General features: G+C 45.9%; 1 protein-coding gene across 1 annotated transcript in view; it reads right to left on the bottom strand.

The window, feature by feature from the left end:
- The window catches only part of WDFY3 (WD repeat and FYVE domain containing 3), a 156,257-nt gene that overhangs the window by 110,569 nt on the left and 27,704 nt on the right, over positions 1–17,984 (bottom strand). The window contains 9 exon segments of the mRNA XM_048508758.1: positions 946–1,047; positions 2,689–3,156; positions 4,035–4,201; positions 5,924–6,110; positions 11,907–12,099; positions 12,969–13,130; positions 14,451–14,560; positions 15,853–15,976; positions 16,903–17,022. Of these exon segments, the coding sequence (XP_048364715.1) occupies positions 946–1,047; positions 2,689–3,156; positions 4,035–4,201; positions 5,924–6,110; positions 11,907–12,099; positions 12,969–13,130; positions 14,451–14,560; positions 15,853–15,976; positions 16,903–17,022 (1,633 nt within the window).

Here is a 17,984-nt window from a genome sequence, read left to right as displayed (position 1 = left end):
TGAAACAGCAACATGGGTTTTTAATATGCATGAGGGTTCAAATCAAGAAGAGAAGAAAGAGTTTGGAGTTATACCCCACCTTTCTCTCCTCTAAGGAGACTCAAAGGGACTTACAAGCTCCCTTCCTCTCACCACAACAGAAACCTAAGAACATAAGAAACAGCCTGCTGGATCAGACCAGAGTCCATTCTAGTCCAGCACTCTGCCACTCGCAGTGGCCCACCAGATGCCTTTGGGAGCTCACATGCAGGATGTGAAAGCAATGGCCTTCTGCTGCTGCTGCTGCTCCCGAGCACCTGGTCTACTAAGGCATTTGCAATCTCAGATCAAGGAGATTGGTAGCCAGAGATTGACTTCTCCACCATAAATCTGTCCAAGCCCCTTTTAAAGCTAACCAGGCTAGTGGCCATCACCACCTCCTGTGGCAGCATATTCCAAACACCAATCACGCATTGCGTGAAGAAATATTTCCTTTTATTAGTCCTACCTCTCCTGTGAGGCAGGTGGGGCTGCAAGATTTCCAAAGAACTGTGACTAGCCCAAGGTCACTCAGCAGGAATATAGGAGTGCAGAAACACATCAAGTTCACCAGGTAAGCCTCCGCCACTCAGGTGGAGGAATGGGGAATCAAACCCGGTTCTCCAGATTAGAATCCACCCACTCTTAACCACCACACCACGCTGGTTCTTACCTATAAAGCCCTGCAAGACCCGAGACACTCCACCCTTCTTTCCCCCATCCCTGCACAACCCCACCCACCAATTTAAATCCATGCAGAAACACCCCTACCCACCCCAAGGTCAAAAACCTGCTTGCCACAGCCTTTCCATATCTCAAGGCACTGGATAACTCGATATCCATCTTAATGATTATGTTCTTTAAAAGACCAAGCATCAACGGAACAGCCATAACTCCGAACACTTCCCCTTCCCGTTGACAAAATACCTGCATTGGTGTTAGAGCCCTGGAGCAGCACTGTCAAGGTTTCCATGACCAGCAAAGCCAGCTGCTTTTGGTCTTCAGATGAGCTGTTGTTTCGTGAGTCCCCTAGAAAACAATTTTTAAAAGCTACATTTAGTGGGGGGGAAAGAGCTCGTAAAGAAATTTCACATAAGCTTTTTTATTTTATTTACTTTATGTTTTATTTATTTGGTTGGTTAGTTTTATACGCTGCCCTGTTTAAATATATTAAAACCCAACCCGGATCTTATGTTGATTAAACGATCCAAAACAGGAGGGCAAAGACAAAGGAGAAATCAACAAAATAGAGAAGAGGGAGGCCAATGATGGAAAAACCAGAGCAGCCTCAACTATACACCTGGTGAACAAGGTCTGTCTTGCAGGCCCTGCGGAACTGCATCAGATCTTGCAGAATCCGGGTCTCAATAGACAAAAGTGTTCCATCAGATTGGGGCCAAGGCAGAAAAGGCCCTTGCCCTGGTTGAGGCTAACCGGATATCCTGCCTTTCTCCCCCATGGGGCTTACATGGTTCTTCACTCTTCTGTTTTACCCTCAGACCAATCCTGTGAGGCAGGAATAGCTGTGCGTACGTGACTGGCTCAAGGTCACCCAGCAAGCTTCCACAGCAGAATGAGGATTCAAACGTGGGCTGTCCAGGTTTGAAGCCTCCTTCTGAACAGCAAATGTAAAGCAGGCAGGATAAATGAACCCGTTGTGGCCCCGGGCCGTTCGCGTGGCTGGGCGTCCTGTAGTCAGCGAGCACACTGGTCGGGGGCGCGCCTTCGCGTGGAGGCGCTTTTCCCCCCCCACTCACCACTCTCCACTGCGTAGGGACAAAGGCAGGCAGGCAAGGGCCTCCACAGCCATGCTGCCATCCCTGTGCCCCTCTGTAGCTACACAGCAGAGAGGCGGGGACTGGGAAAAAAAGGGAAGCATGCCAAAGCAACGCAGTCATTCACTCAGCCGCGGCTGCAATCCATGTTAAAAGGAAAGAATTGCAGAAAGTGTGATTCTTGAAAACCCCGGGGGGGGGGGGGCGCGGAGCGGACTCGCATTAGGATCGGGATCCATGCAAAGCCCCCCCCCCAAAAAAAAACCACAGGTTTTATACGGTGATTAGCCTGCGTTTATTGGTCTGTGCAGAAGGGGTCCTAGTCTGACGCTTCAACCCCTCCACCATGCCAGCTCACTGTGTGTAACACTCACGCACTCTCCCTGGTCTTGATTGTTCTCATTAACTCTTCTGCTTCAGTGCAGCCCCCTGGCATACGGCTGTCACTAAAATAAACGCTGAAGTAGTGACACAGCAGCAGCAGGAGGCATTCTGCTTCCGAGCACTGAACTGCCTGAACTTTACAACCGTCATGAAAAATAGCTTTAATCTTGGACATTGGATATGACCTCGAGATGCTCGCACACAGTTCATCAATATTTCACATGCGCAGGGAGCAAACTCTGCTCTTGGAAACAGCCCCGACGTCTCACGGCATCCTGCAGAAAACCAAGCTTAACCAAAGTTTCAAAATTGCTGGGGGCGGAGGCGGGGGGGAGGGGGGAGAAGTAGTACGATGACTCCAATTAAATGCAACTATACACATTACAAATAGTCTGTCTTTCAGGACAACAGCACGAGAGGTGCACGTTTTCCATAGTACAAGAAATGCAAGGGCAAGGAACAGAACCACGTCAAACATCATTTAAAACATTAAAGGGGGGGGGGGATCTACCTTGCTCATTCAAGGCCTGTGTAGGATCTTTCAGAAGAGCTGCATATTTATGTAAGAGGTTCACCATCACCTCCAAGAGTCCCACCTCCCTGAAAACGTCCTTAAAGATGTAGTCATGACGCGTGAACTTCAGTAGCGTCTTCATTGCGCTGATGCTACACGGGTAAGAGGTGCTAGATTTTAAAAGGATGCTGACACTGATAAGTTCTTTGCAGGGGATGTAGTTCAGGCTGAAGACGACAAACTCGAGCATCTCAAAGTATTTGGCCTGCGCTTCGGGAAGCTTAGAAATTTTCTCCGCAAACTGGGACAAAGTGTGTTGGGATTCCAGGATGAAGTAGTTGGCGTTGTCCGCAATGTATATGTTCAAGATGGCGTCAAGGATAATTTGTGCAAGGTAGCTGGTTTTCGCCTTCAGAAAAGCATTTTGTAGGACGGAGAATGCCTGAATGTTCCTCACGTTGTGGCCTACAACAAGGAAAAAAGGACAGCGCTTTATATACAAATTATTGTTGGGCAAAGGCAAAGCAGAGCATGAATTAAAGATACACGTTTATTCTTTAGTCAGTGAGAATAAGTGCACAGGAAGCAGAGTCTGCAGTCTGTGAGAGGGAACGTAGCACAAATTCTCCCTCCTCACAGAACAAGGCGTTAGGAGAGCTGCATTAACATGCAGAATACCAGTTCTACTTGGCAAGGTAAGCAAGTAGGATTGTTTTGGGTGACACCCTGGCCTTGGAAGAAGGAAAACTTTAGGAGATATGGTAGCTTCAGATACTGCTGGTTTGCAATCCACCATCAGGTTGTTTTCTGTTACATTTACCGGGGGGGGGGGGGTGTCCCCACAGTGGAAAGGAATAGCTGGCTTTATAAATGCCCATACCATTGTCCAGGGAGAGAAGGAGGTTAAATTAGGAACCACATGAGAACCCACAAGGGGGAAGGAATGGCACAGAAATTTAAATAAATAAATGAACCACAAAGGCTAATGGAAAAAAGCTGTAGCATGTTGCTGTTATTAAGTATAGCATCCAAGCGTGAAAGTTCCAATATCTACTATAGCAGCTGCATCTCATTTTTAAAATGCCTAAAAGTGTTGAGGACCGCAGAATAGTCATTAAAGATCTGAGTGTTAACATTTTATCAGCCAGTTTCCTCCAGAAGCCAAAGTGAGTCTGTCAAAGAGAGGGTCAAGTTAACCTCCGTCATCCAAAGGACCTGGCAAAGAAAGCCAACCTAAGCCTACCCATTTAAGAACCTGATTGGTAAAAAGACCGGCAGTGAAATGACTGACAGCACATTCACAGACAATCTTCTGTCTGTGGATCGAAAAGAGTACACCTCACCTTTGCCAGCAGGTTGGGGGACGGCAAATCCAGGCAACAGAAAAGGTGCCCCTGTAGTAACACCAGCTGGTTTTAATTCATTGACCCCGTAGGTTGTTAATGAGGTTATCAGATTAACCAGATCTTTCAGAGCATCCTTGGATTCGGCTTCTTTTGCTTGTTCTAACCTGCAGAAAAACACAGTAAGCGCAATACAAAGCTCATTCATTCAGATCCTCTGAAGATGCCAGCCACAGATGCAGGCGAAACGTCAGGAGAGAATGCTGCTAGAACACGGCCATACAGCCCGGAAACTACACAGGACCCCAGTGATTCCGGCCGTGAAAGCCCTCAACAATACACAAAGCTCATTCATGTTTATCAAACCTGTCTCAATTTTTTTTTTTAAAAAAAAATCAGATTGTTCCAATGGACACTTCTACTTAACTACACTGCAAAACCAACAGCCTGGATTCACAATAACACGCATCTCCCCACCCCACCCCCCCAAAAAATCCAAATGAAGCCATGTGTGCACTGAACTCTTTGAGGCAGGTCAGTCCCGCAAGCCGCTGGTCAGTGATTCTGACTTGCCTGGATAACAGGTGTGCTTCTGGCAGATGACGGCCAAAATAGACTGAAGGGAGAAGGCACTCGAGAACAGTGTCTCTGTGGAGCCACTGGAATGTGATAAGGACTTCTCCTTTTTTGCTGTCGAGTCACAGCTGACTTGTGGCCAGGCAATGGGGTTATCAAGCCAAGAGATATTCAGAGGTGGATTACCATTGTCTGCTTCTGCACTGTGACCCTGAAATTCCTTGGCAGTCCCCCACCTGCATACTAACCAGGGCTGACCCTGACTTAGCTTCAAAGAGCAGGTTAGTCTGGGCTAGCCAGGACAGGTCAGGCCATGCATCTATTTAAACTTTTCTCCAAGCATTTGTTCCTCTCCTACCTTCCCTGAGAAGGAGGAGGAGGAGGAGGAGTTTGGATTTATACCCCACCTTTCTCTCCTGTAAGAAGACTCAAGGTGGCTTACAAGCTCCTTTCCCTTCCTCTCCCCACACCTTGTGAAGTAGGTGGGGCTGAGAGAGTTCTGAGAGAACTGTGACTAGCCCAAGGTCACCCAGCAGGAATGTAGGAGTGCGGAAACGCATCTGGTTCACCAGATAAGCCTCTGCCACTCAGGTGGGAGGAGTGGGGAATCAAACCCAGTTCTCCAGATTGGAATCCACCTGCTCTTAACCGCGACACCACGAGCTAACTCTGGTAACAAAAAAAGCTGCTGCACGTTGCACCAGCTGCAGTGTCTAGATTGTCTTTAAAAGTGCAGCCCCACTTAAAATGAGTTACACTAACCAGATCCAAAGTTATTTTTTTTAAAAGCCAAAAGCCAGCCAGGGACCCGGGGAGGGGGGTGCAGCCTATAATGGGTGTGAGGGGAAATGGGAAGAAAATGGTGCCAGATGTGGGCAGAGAAGTTGGAAAATCTGCACACTTCTGTGTCCAGTTGAGAACTGAACCACCTTCCTAGATAGAGCATACTCATGACAATTGGTGAAGCAAGATGAAGCTTGGAGGGTTAAACAATTGAATGACATTGTACAGAAACTAAAATAAAACACATTGCATCAGGGATGGGGCTTAGAGAAACACCTGTGGGCAGGGCTACCCTTACTCCACGCCAAACAAATCATTAATTAGCACAGCACGATTTAAATTAAAACATTTTCCTATGTACAATATTCTCTTCCCTGCCTAGCTTATAAGGATGGGAGACACTCAATTTTTCAACTGCCTCTTCCGTGAATTACACACGCCGATGTGCGGAGCAGACAGATCTCGCTGAGAAAAAGGAAAACAAAGACGTTTGAACAAGAATGTTAAGCTGACATTTTTTGCTCACATACCTGAGTAAGAGATCAAAGAGGAAGTTATATCCTTGCCATATCCTAAAATCATCTAGTAGCGTTTGAGACACGTTGCTGGAATCTTTGAGGAAACAAGACAGGCCAGCGAACATCTCAACTATCTCTAAAGGAGAAAGGTCATCCGATTGCTGCATGTTCTGAATACATGTTGACAGGCATTCTTTTTCTGCAAAGAGAACACGACAGAACGAGTGTTTTAAAATCCCCAACCACTTGCGCTTAGAAAGACGACTATGGTAAAGACTCTTGTCACGTGACTATTACAAGATCTCTCGGCAAGCATTTTCAAAAACGTACACCAGTAACAGCCTCCCCGTGAGAGCTCACACACTTCCCACTTTTTACAACTCCAGAAATGTGCACACAGAGAACTTTTATCTTGCTCTGAGTTCCACACAGAGCTGTAATTTCAACCAACAAGCCAGCCCAGTTTCCGCCTCCGTCTGTTAAATGGAATTACAAAACACCCATTCATCCTGTTCTCACCACTTCTCAGAGTGTGCAAAAAGTAGCTTTTAAATGAAAACCTAGAATCGCATTTATTTCTCAGGCCCCTTCTGCAGAGCACAGGGAGAGCGGGTTACAGGCGGGATACAGTAACCTGCTCCCGTTTTTTTGTGTTCGCAGGCAGCGAATGGAGCCCACAGATGCAATGCAGGCTTTTTTTTTTAAAGCACCTCCCTCCGCTGAAAGGCTGCAGGTGGGGACCGTTGAAACTCGGGAAGCCTGGTTGAGTAAAACACTTCCCAGGGCAGCTGTTCGCTCATGGCTGCAAAATGCATTAAAACAAGAGAATCGCAGATAGTGCGATTCTCCAATAATCTGTTTCCGGGGTGGGGGTGGGGGGACGTGGGGCAGCCTCGCTTTAGGGATGGGAGCTGTGCAAAGTGCCCCCCCCCCGCCCCGAAATGGGCTTTTCCCCATCCCCAGCCCAAGTTTATTGGCCTGTGCGGAAGAGGCCTCAAATATTCTTCGGGACAATGCAAAAGACTTGTGAGTCTGATTAAATGCCAGAAAATTGATAGGCGTTCGGCATGTTATGTATGAAACATTCACGCTGGGTTTGTGTGGAAGACCAAGAACCCGATCTTGTACTACTTTGTATTTTATTCTTTTAACATTTTTATATAAACTACTTTGGTGACCATTTGTGGAGGAGGGACGTGGAGGAAGGATGTAAACTTTTAAATAATCAAGATAAATCTACAGTTTAAATTTCTTAAGAGTACTAAAAATAATAGACCCAAACAAATAGAAAGACTGGAGCTCTGGTGGAAGTTGGTTGTGGTGGAGATAGAATGATGAGATCTTAGCCTCTAACAGCCAGTAGCTTCTGAGCCTGGCTGGCATCTTCAGAGGTGTATCACAGAGGGAAGTCTGTTACACACTGTGTTACACCTCTGAAGATGCCAACCACAGATGCAGGCAAAACATTAGGAACAAGATCCACCAGACCATGGCCACACAGCCTGGAAAACCTTCCAGATCCAGTTGAATCTGGCCATGAAAATCTTCGACAATAAATAGAAAGACTGTTTAAAGGCAAACCTGCTTACTGAGCATTTAATGCAATCAACTAATTGCTTCCAATTCTCTTACTAGAAAGACATTTGTTGTGCTTACAAATGATATGAACTATATGAACTACATGAACTACATTAACTGCATGAACTATATGAAGAAGGAATTTTACTTGCAAGAACTGGATCCTTAACCAGGGAGTAATTAAGACACGATGTTTCCATATTAAGGCAGAACGGAATGTGTATTTCCTACAGCTTATTTCAAATACAGAAAGTACATTACTTGAACAGAACTGGTCTATTGGTTTCAGATAATGTTCCTCTTGGTCTATTAACCCGCAAGTTCTTGGGAACTGCATACGGTATACCAGAGACCCATAACATGGCAGTGGCTTAATTTTCTCCCATCTGCTATAAATGTTCTGAAGAGACAAAGAAGCAATAAAACAGAAACAACTAGCCAAGCTGCCTCCTCATGGTATTACAGAGACATTTATTTAGGATAAATGCGGAACAGGAACTCCTCTTGCGAGCTTTCGACATCAGCAGAAGTTACAAAAACCACAATCATTGACATGAGGAACAATTGTACATTTGGCTTAGCAGAAATTTAGGGAAAGCTCAGCCTGACATTTTACAAACTTGCTGAGTTACCAAAAAGAAAGTGTGTTTTCTCCCACCATCTGCACTATGGCATCTTTCTGACAAATTGTCCCCAGGCTGTGCACAACTAGGAATTCTTGAACGCCTGCCGGTTCTGCTCGCTATCTACTTGCCGGCAATTACCAGACAGCCAACCGATGGGCTGGTTGAAACCTGCTAATGCATATTAACAGCAACAGGATACTTGCAGCCTTCTGAGGCCAACTCCCAGCTGATGAGAGATTTGGTAGGACCCAGTTTTTTATATCCTGTTCACACAAATTTGTTATGTACCCAGCATTTTTTTTGTTTGGGGGGGGGGGGGGGGGCCGGAACCAACTCCAGGTAATCAGCTGAAAGTCAGATTCTTCTGATCTCCCGGACTAGCTGAGATGGATCATATTATGTCAGTGGGAGGGGGATGGGTGAGAGAGATTTACCTTCTCTTGCCCCACCACATTCTATAGACTTGGGCTATAGAAAAAAGGAGAAAAATGAACTCTTTCTCCTTTCCCAAAGGGGAGCTTAAAAGCATTTTCTGCCACCAAACAGCTTGGTGGGCAGGGGGAGAAATGATTTGGTTCCCCTCTCCCTTTTGCAATGCATAGATTAAAAGCAGTGTATCTGTCTCTGCCTAGTTCGTGAGAAGGATAGAGAAACAATCTCTATCTGTGTAGCTACGACTCCCAGCTGAACCCCCAACCAAACGCAAGTAAGTTTTCGTCCAGCAGGCAAATACAGACTTGTTCGACACCTTTTTGAGAGGCTCAGAGCAATCCAAACGTATCCCTGAGTGGCTCACAGTCTGATCACCAGTCTCAAACAGGGTAAGTTAGACTGCTGAAGAGGCAACAGTTTTTTTTAGCTGGCCTCCCCTTCCCCCTTCCTTTCCATCTCCTCTCCCTCCCTTCTCCTCCCCCCTCCTCCTCATCTTCCTTCCTCTTTTCCCTCTCCCCTCCTTCCCCTCCCTTTTCTCCCTTTCCCCATCCCTTAACATCTTGTGGCTCTCCACGCTGGGTACAAATAATACCATCATCTGGGACTCATGAATAATATCATCATCTGGGACTCATGAACAGGGAACCATTGTTTATTAATACTTTAATGTTTACACACACACACACACACACACACACACACACACACACACATTATATATATGGGGGGGGGAAAATATATATGAACACATATACACACACCGTGTTTCCCCAAAAATAAGACAGATGCTTTAGGGCTTATTTTCAGGGGATGTCTTATTTTTTTCCATGATTTTGCGCCCCCCAAGTGACCACATCAGCTGCACCGGGGAATCTGAAACTAGGGCTTATTTTTGGAGTAGGGCTTGCATTTCAAGCATCCTCCAAAAATCCAAAAAAAATCATGCTAGAGCTTATTTTCGGGGAAGGTCTTATTTTCGGGGAAACAGGGTGGACAGACAGACAGACAGACAGACAGACAGACAGACAGACAGACAGACAGACAGACAGACAGACAGACAGACAGACAGACAGACAGACAGACAGACAGACAGACAGACAGACAGACAGACAGACAGACAGACAGACAGACAGACAGACAGACAGACAGACAGACAGGGTTTTAGTTGCAATAATTTTATACTGTTAGCTGCCCTGAGCCTGGTTTTGAAAAGGGCAGGATACAAAATTTAACAAATAAGCGAACAAATAAATAAGTTGGCAGCATCCTCTATACACTACAGCTACATATTGTAGGCTCCTAGGTTTTGGATAACTTCCATTTTCTTTTTGTGGCTCTGGGCAGGAAGCAGAAATAGAAGCTTTAAGAACTGCCTCGTGCCTGGCAGCAGAAGCAGCAGGTGTGCCATGGACGGCAAAGGAGACAGAGAGTTTGGCGTTATCTCCTAGCCTTGGGGAAAACAACCATCCACATTTACTTCAATTCACACATGGAAATTAAATATTAGGGATGACAACCTGTGACGACTCACATGAGCTACAATTCTAAAAGCAAGTTTCAGAACAAGTCAAAATTATCAGAACCTGACCTCAGGTACTGAAGATATTTTTAACTTTAGAGTACTTAGATGTCCATCAGTCTGAATTGCTAGTTGACATTTGATGTGTGGAGGGACCCAAAGGAAAAAAGGTATCATCAAGTCACAACTGACTCATGGCAACCCCACCCATGGGGCAACTCCACCCATGGGACATTCTAGGCAAAAACAGCAGAGGTGGTTTGCCTTTACCTCCCCCCAACATAGCAACCAGGCTTCCTTGGTGGTCTTCCATCCAAATACGATCATGGTTGGCCCTGCTCAACTCCCAAGCAAGCCAAGCTGTCATGGAACCAACATGAATGAGAAATTCCATCCTTCCCTCCTTACCATCAGCTCTGACTTTAAGTAGCCCACTAGTTGCCAGGCAACTACTATGCAGATGCCACTACTTGATGATGCAACTTCATTGTTTCTTACATATGCTAAAATGGGTGGATTCCACTCAACCCATGCAAATCACACTTGCTAACTGCACCCTTGACACTTGTTAACCAATGCAAATGGTTCTTTCCCCCACCCTGGACATTCCACAGGTATATATACTCCACTATCTTTACTACCATCAGATCCTCTGAAGATGCCAGCCACAGGTGCAGGCGAAACATCAGGAGAAAATGCTACTGGAACACGGCCATACAGCTTGGAACATAAGAACTAGCCTGCTGGATCAGACCAGAGTCCATCTAGTCCAGCACTCTGCTACTCGTAGTGGCCCACCAGATGCCTTTGGGAGCTCACGTGCAGGATGTGAAAGCAATGGCCTTCTGCTGCTGCTGCTCCTGAGCACCTGGTCTGCTAAGGCATTTGCAATCTGCTCTTCTTATAACCAGTAATCCCATAGGCCGTTGTAGTGGGAAGGTCATATGGGCAACAGGAGGCAAACACTATTTTCATCAAATACCAAAATCAGATTTGGAACACAGACGAGTGCTGGGTGTTCTATGAGTATTTCAGTATGGGACAAGTGGTCGGCATCTCGATTTAACAGAAAATCATTTTCAGATTTTATGGGACAAATCTGGAATTGGAATGCATGCCGCAGTCCAACACGCTACCTTCTGAATAGAAACATACACATTCTATCTGTATTTATATACATGTGTCGTCAAGTCACAGGTGACTTATGTTGATCCCAATTGGCCATGCTGGCAGGGGCTGATGGGAATTGTAGTCCATGAACAACTGGAGTGCCATAGGTTCGCCACCACTGCCATAGGGTATTCAAGGCAAGAAACATTAGAGGCGGGCTGCCGTTGGCTGCCTCCGCATCACAACCTTGTATTCCTTGTAGGTTCCCCATCTAAAGGCTAACCAGGGCCAATTCATGCTTAACTTCTGAGATCTAAGGCAATCAGCCTAGCCCAGTACTATCCCGATCAGGGCATTTATACATCACATAACAAAAAAGAAGAAGAGTTTGGATTTATATCCCCCTCTTTCTCTCCTGTAAGGAGAGTCAACGGGGCTTACAATCTCCATTCCTCCCCCCCCCCAACAACAACAAACACTCTGTGAGCTGGGTGGGACCGAGAGCGCACCAAAGAACTGTGACTAGCCCAAGGTCACTCAGCTGGCATATGTTGGGGTGTACAGGCTAATCTAGTTCACCAGATAAGCTTCCACAGCTCAAGCGGCAGAGCGGGAAATCAAACCTAGTTCTCCAGATTAGAGTGCACCTGCTCTTAACCACTGCGCCACAACACAAAAATACAATCAAAACAAAAAAAAATCCCAGGAGGTTGACGAGAGAAATACCAACCGTGAATGTATTTCACTACATTGACGCTAAGGCCGTGACGTGATATGGTCATGAGCACTTCCCCTGCACTTTTCCTCCAAGGCAGGTTATAGGGAGGGCACCAGGAGGTTATTGCACTGAACAGAAGCTGGAGGTCGTCCTTCTGAGCCAGCTCTTCCGCCGGAGACACAAAGCTGCACAGTTTCACCAAGATCTGAAAACAAAAGGGCGTGGCGTTCACTAACACAGCATCAAGCTCAGCACAGAGAGCCCAGCCCTAAGGGTTCTACTGACTGGCATTACTATCTAAATCCTAATGCACGATTGTGGAAGTTTCCCTCTTTAGTCGGGAATTTATGTCAATGTAATAACTTCCCTGGAAAAAAATAACCAGAAATACAAGCATATCCATTCCCAGGTTGCTACCCATGGTGCATTTTGATTAGCGCAGGGGTCTGCCAACCTGCGGCTCTCCAGATGTTCATGAACAATTGGCCATGCCGGCAGGGGCTGATGGGAAATGTAGTTCATGAACATCTGGAGAGCCGCAGGTTGCAGAGCCCTGGTAGTGTATCATCAACTGCATGTGACATTTAAGATGTGAGTGGCCAGCTGAGCTGCATTTTACACTGGTCTGGCGCTGTATTTTGTCCAGTCAGCTCTAGCAGTATGGTGCTCGCTGACATCCTTCAACAATACGCTGAATCTCTTTCACTCTTATCTCACTCGGTGCGTGTTTTGTTTTTGTTTCGTATGGCACCGCTAGTAAGTCTATGCTTCTGGTTTTTTGCTGTTGTCAAAATCAGCCTCCCTTGTTTCCCAGAGTTTTCTTGCATCTGGCATATTTTCAGCTTCCCCACCCCAAACCCAGCCCTTCAGGAAAGAAACTGCACTTGGGGTCCCTTCCGCACATGTGGAATGATGCACTTTCAATCCACTTTTAATGCCCTTTGAAGCTGAATTTTACTGTGCAGAATAGCAAAATCCACTTTTAAACGATTGTGAAAGTGGACTGAATGTGAATTATTCTGCAAGTGCGGAAGGGGCCTTGGAAAGGCCATGCTTGCGGTCGCATCGTGTTACCTGCACAAACACTTTCTGCAGTAGTGCTCTCCGCTCAGCTAGAGGGAGTTCATTCTGAGCTCCTCCAGCTGCCTCAGGCACATGTGGAAGGTCAAAAAACAGATAGAGACATTTCACGAGCGTGGAAGGCACTGACATAGTCGTCATGCAGTCCACTGTTTTCTGGATGCAGGGGACAGAAAGCAGAGACAACGTTGAATGTTACATTTGATGCAGCTAGTTCTGAACTGGTTCAAAGAATAGCTAACAGTTACACACTGAAGAAAAATATGTTTTAATAACGCTCAATCAATCAAACAATCAGTTTTATTACAGTCAAAGACCAGAAATTATTAAATACAGAAACCAGAATGTACAATTTCCACATAACGTTTGGGAATATTAGTTAAAAACAGCAAGAATTTTACAGATACAAAACGTTAAAACCATAAGATAAAATCAAATCTCAAGACTGACAGCGCTAGTGATGTTTAAAACCAAAATTTAAAACTGATAATCCAAAAAGCCAACCACTAACTTGTGTTTAAATTGCCCTGTTTATAGCTATGACGTTTGACAATGTAAGTACTGAATTTCACCACCACTCTTGTGATGTTAGGATTATCATCTTCTAGAAGCCTTTTCATACAGCTTTCCTCTGAACCAGACAAAACTGCTATTGGGAGAGAGCTAAATGTTTAAATATTTGAAGGGATGTCATGTCAAAGAGGGAGCAAGCTTGTTTTCTGCTGCCTCAGAGCCCAGGACACAGAGTAATAGATTCAAGGTGAAGGAAAAGAGATTCCACCTAAACATTAGGAAGAACTTCCTGACCGTCAGGGCTGTTCGACAGTGGAATTCGCTGCCTCAGAGAGTGGTGGAGTCTCCTTCTTTGGAGCTTTTTAAACAAAGGATGGATCAGCATATGTCGGGAGTGCTTTGATTGTATGTTCCTGCATTGCAGGGGGTTGGACTTGATGGACCTTGTGGTCTCTTCCAACTGTATGATTCTATCATTCTAAACATCTTTGCTCTCATCTCCTTATGCAGGAGGAACAGCCCACATCTCTCTCTTCCATAACTGTGCTACCAGAATACACATCGGGGGTATTCACACAGAAGCAGAGCTACCAGGGGACCGGAGGGTGTGTGTTGCACCAGGCGCATGCCTTGGGGGAGAGTGGGTGGAAAATCCCCCACTCCCCCGCAGCGCCCCCCCTGCTCCCACACTTACCTTATTGAAACAGTGCAGGCTGGAAAAGTGGCTTGCCCCCTTCAGGCTGAAAATGGCCTGGTGGGAACTACACTTCCCAGGAGACCTTGCGAGCCCCAAGATCTCATGGGAAGTGTAGTTCCCACCAGGCTGCTTTTCTAGGCTGAACTAAGGTAAAGGGCGGGGCGGGGGGGGAGGAAAACACAGAGTGCACACTGGGCACAGTATGGCCCAGCTATGCCTCTGTTTTCACACTCTCTAAGACCAGATATCTTCTAAGAAAAAGTTACCTGTCCAGATGAAGCGAGCAAATTAATTGTAGAAAGCAACATCCATCCCCGGCTGGCTTCTTCACTCTGGTTGATCTCCAGGAATTGGACTATGGCACGGCTTGCGGCCTCTAACATTGAAAAAAAAATGGAGATGAACATCCTATTCAGATTGAGTATTCTAAGCATTAGATGAACTATAAGTAAGTGATTATTCCAAAGTACTCATCAATCCTTAACAGAAAACTCAGAGGAAAGGCCATTTCTAGTCTCTCTCCGTACCATTAAATCAGCTTCAAATGAACATCCAAAATCTGTGTTGCTCGAATGAATAGTTTATTTTCTTGGTAGCTGGGTTTCTAAATTTTGCACTTGGGGTTTCACGCTCACTTATCCACAGGCATGCAAATAGGATGATGATAACATTTTTCCCTTTCAAAAAAGGCACTGAATTAATTTTCTACAACTGTAATTCGGTACATACAATACCGTGGCCAATAATGCACAATGTGTTTGGCGCACGGCGGGGGCGAATGCCCATTGCAGCAAGATTTCTTATATGGACATACGTCCACATAAGATTTCCAGTAGATTCTCCAGAGAAGTTGACCAGTCTCTTCCACAACAGGCCTGCACATGCACAGTCCCACGTGGGTCTGCACAGAAGGCCACGAAGAAGAACACTGAGCTCTCATCGCTATTTTTGTATAGTTGTGGTCAACACAGTAAGCTCATTGAATTGTCTGGCAAAAGCTTAATGTGCCCAAATTGCACTTCAACACATAACCTTGCAAACAAAATCTCTTTTGGGAACCTACTGTTTCCTGTACTAACAAGCCAGCATCTTTATCACTATAAATCTTTGGGTTCCATTGGGGAAAAAGATGAGGTATGAAATAATTAAAAGAAAATAAATGGGGAGGACCAGCCATCTACATGTATGAATCTTTTCATGAAAACAGTAGACTGCAGGTGCATTCAGATGTCAAAACAAATCCCCACCACCCATGGGGCTCAATAGACTTATGCCACCTTTTTGGTGGCTTAAGTCTAAGGGCAGGAGCACCAGCGGAAGGCTGTGAGTGGCTGAGAGGAAGCCAACTAATGTCCTCCCCGGCCATGCCCCCGCTATGTCTCTGCCAAAAAGGGCCACAGCAGCTGCACACGGGCGGATCTGCCCCTCCACTAGGGTAATTGCCCTAGGGAGGGCAAATCTGCTGGCATGGCTGCACGCCCCTCTCATGGATGGATTTGCCTCGCCCCCCCTTTTGGGATGGAGCCGTACTTTTCAAAGAACTTAATAATATCTAAATCTGCTAAAATCAGTGGTGGCAGAACCACCATAAGCCATCCTCAAAAGTCTCTTTATTGCCAATATCAAGCGACTGATTGCTAAAGAGTAATTCTTAATTCATGCATGTACCTGTAGACTTGTTGGAGGCCCTCCGCCTGATTTCGGTCACCATTAATCTTGACACTTGCGTTGTAAACTGAAGGAGATCTGAAAACTTTTCTATCATTGTACTTGGAGGAGCGTTTCCAAATACCTGCAGATTAAGTTTTAAAAGCTTCCATTAACATTAAGCAGACATTTCAAGATTCAGCAACCCCATTCACAATGGAGCATAAGAAGCTTCGAATATGACATTTAACAGATGGTTGTCCTGCACAGGATTGTGCTGAGAGGTGCTGAGTCCCGCCAACATGTTCCATGCAGTACAGCGGCCAGGGATCAAATGAATGCTGCCCCAGACTATGGGAGAACCCTCCCCATCCCCCCCTGGTCACACATAAGTCACCAGCTAAGTACAGAGGTGTCCAACTCTGGGGCTTCAGATGTTCATGGACTACAATTCCCATCAGTCATAGAACCAGCAGAGGCTGATGGGTACTTTAGTCCATGAACATCTGAAGCACCAGAATTGGACACCCCTGGGCTAAGGCAAACGCCTTTCATTGACAGATGCCTTAAGGGGCTCACCAAGTTTTCCTGCCCATCTCATTTTTAAACTTTTTTTTCGCAAGTAGGACGACAAGGACAGAAGTCATTACATATGTTGAAACAACCTGAGCTCTGGTAGTCATTTAACAGGAGTATGAAGATACCTTCTTGAAAAGGTATTTATTTCAATTAATAAAAAGTAATTACAGCCCTGTCACTGCAGGCAGCAGAGTAGCTATCTGTATCCATGGAGTTACAAGCTGGCTATGAGCTATCACTGCCCACGAGACAAGGAGTAGCGATTGTTGCTTCTTGGAAATTTTGAAATCCTTCCTAAGAGAAAACGGGAGTCGGCTGTAAGGAAACACACAGGAAAGCAGAAAGCACAGGCGGACTTCCTCTCTCTGTTGTTTATTTGTGTTTATTTCACTGCTCGGTGGATAGCTTTCCCTGCCGTTGCTCCTCCTCCCAACTCCTAGGGACAAAAATCAGCTGCCAAGCAAAGATAAACAACAGAGGGAGAGAAGATACGTGCAGCTCTTCTTTCTCTCTCTGTTTGCCTACAATCCTCTCCAGCTTTCTGTCCATCTCCGGGGGCACCTGCAGAATTCTCAACAGGCAGAGATCAGCTACAGGTGGGCTACTTTCCACCTAGCAAGTGTAAGGTACAACCAGGCTCTAAAGCTCAGCATCACCACACCTTCGCCTCGGAAGACTGCCAAACATCTGGAGGGGGTACAGGCACAGCAAAACAGCCACAGGGTTGGATCCAGATGAAACTGATAATTCCCATCAATTCCCCTTTCCTGTTATGGACTGCCCCCCCCTCCCCCAGGTCAGTTACTGTTCCTCAGAGTACCCATCTCCTCGGATATGAATTCCATGGAGATTAGTGGGGAAGTTGACAAAAAATTGTCTGGATCCAACCCTCAGCACCATCTGACCACACTTGCCCATATGTTACCTGAATGCTTTTGACTTCACTGTATACTGGTTGCCCAGGTTGATAACTGCAACTTGGGCAACCAGTATACAGAAGATATACAGGTATATATACTCCGCTTGCTTTCCTTTCCAACTATCAGCTCCTCTGAAGATGCCAGCCACAGATACATCAAGAGAATGCTGCTAGAACATGGCCATACAGCCCAGAAACCACACAGCACCCCAGTGATTCTGGCCGTGAAAGCCTTTGACAATACAGTATACAGAAGAGTTCATCTGGAAACAGAACATATCAAGCTCTGTTTAATTTCTTCAAACCTTACCTTCAGCTAGATCTTTTTTAAAAAAACACACACACATCTGGTTCACCAGATAAGCCTCTGCCACTCAGGTGGAAGAGTGGGGAATCAAACCCAGTTCTGCAGATTAGAATCCACCGGCTCTTGACCATCTCACCATGCTGGTTCTCACACCATATGAAGCCTGCTGGGTGACCTTGGGCCAGCCACAGTTCCCTCGGCACTCTCTCAGCCCATGCAGAGACAGGCAATAGCAAACCAGCTCCAAACTTTTCTTGCCTTAAATGTCTTCTAGCTCAGTGGAGGCGAGCCTATATCTCCAGATACAGGACTGATACTTCCTGAGTCAGCCCCTGCCAGCATGGCCAA

Source organism: Sphaerodactylus townsendi, linkage group LG10 (genome assembly GCF_021028975.2).
Source record: "Sphaerodactylus townsendi isolate TG3544 linkage group LG10, MPM_Stown_v2.3, whole genome shotgun sequence".
Lineage (NCBI taxonomy): Eukaryota > Metazoa > Chordata > Lepidosauria > Squamata > Sphaerodactylidae > Sphaerodactylus > Sphaerodactylus townsendi.
Note: the sequence above shows the minus strand (reverse complement) of the source record. Positions and strands in the feature narration are given on the sequence as shown.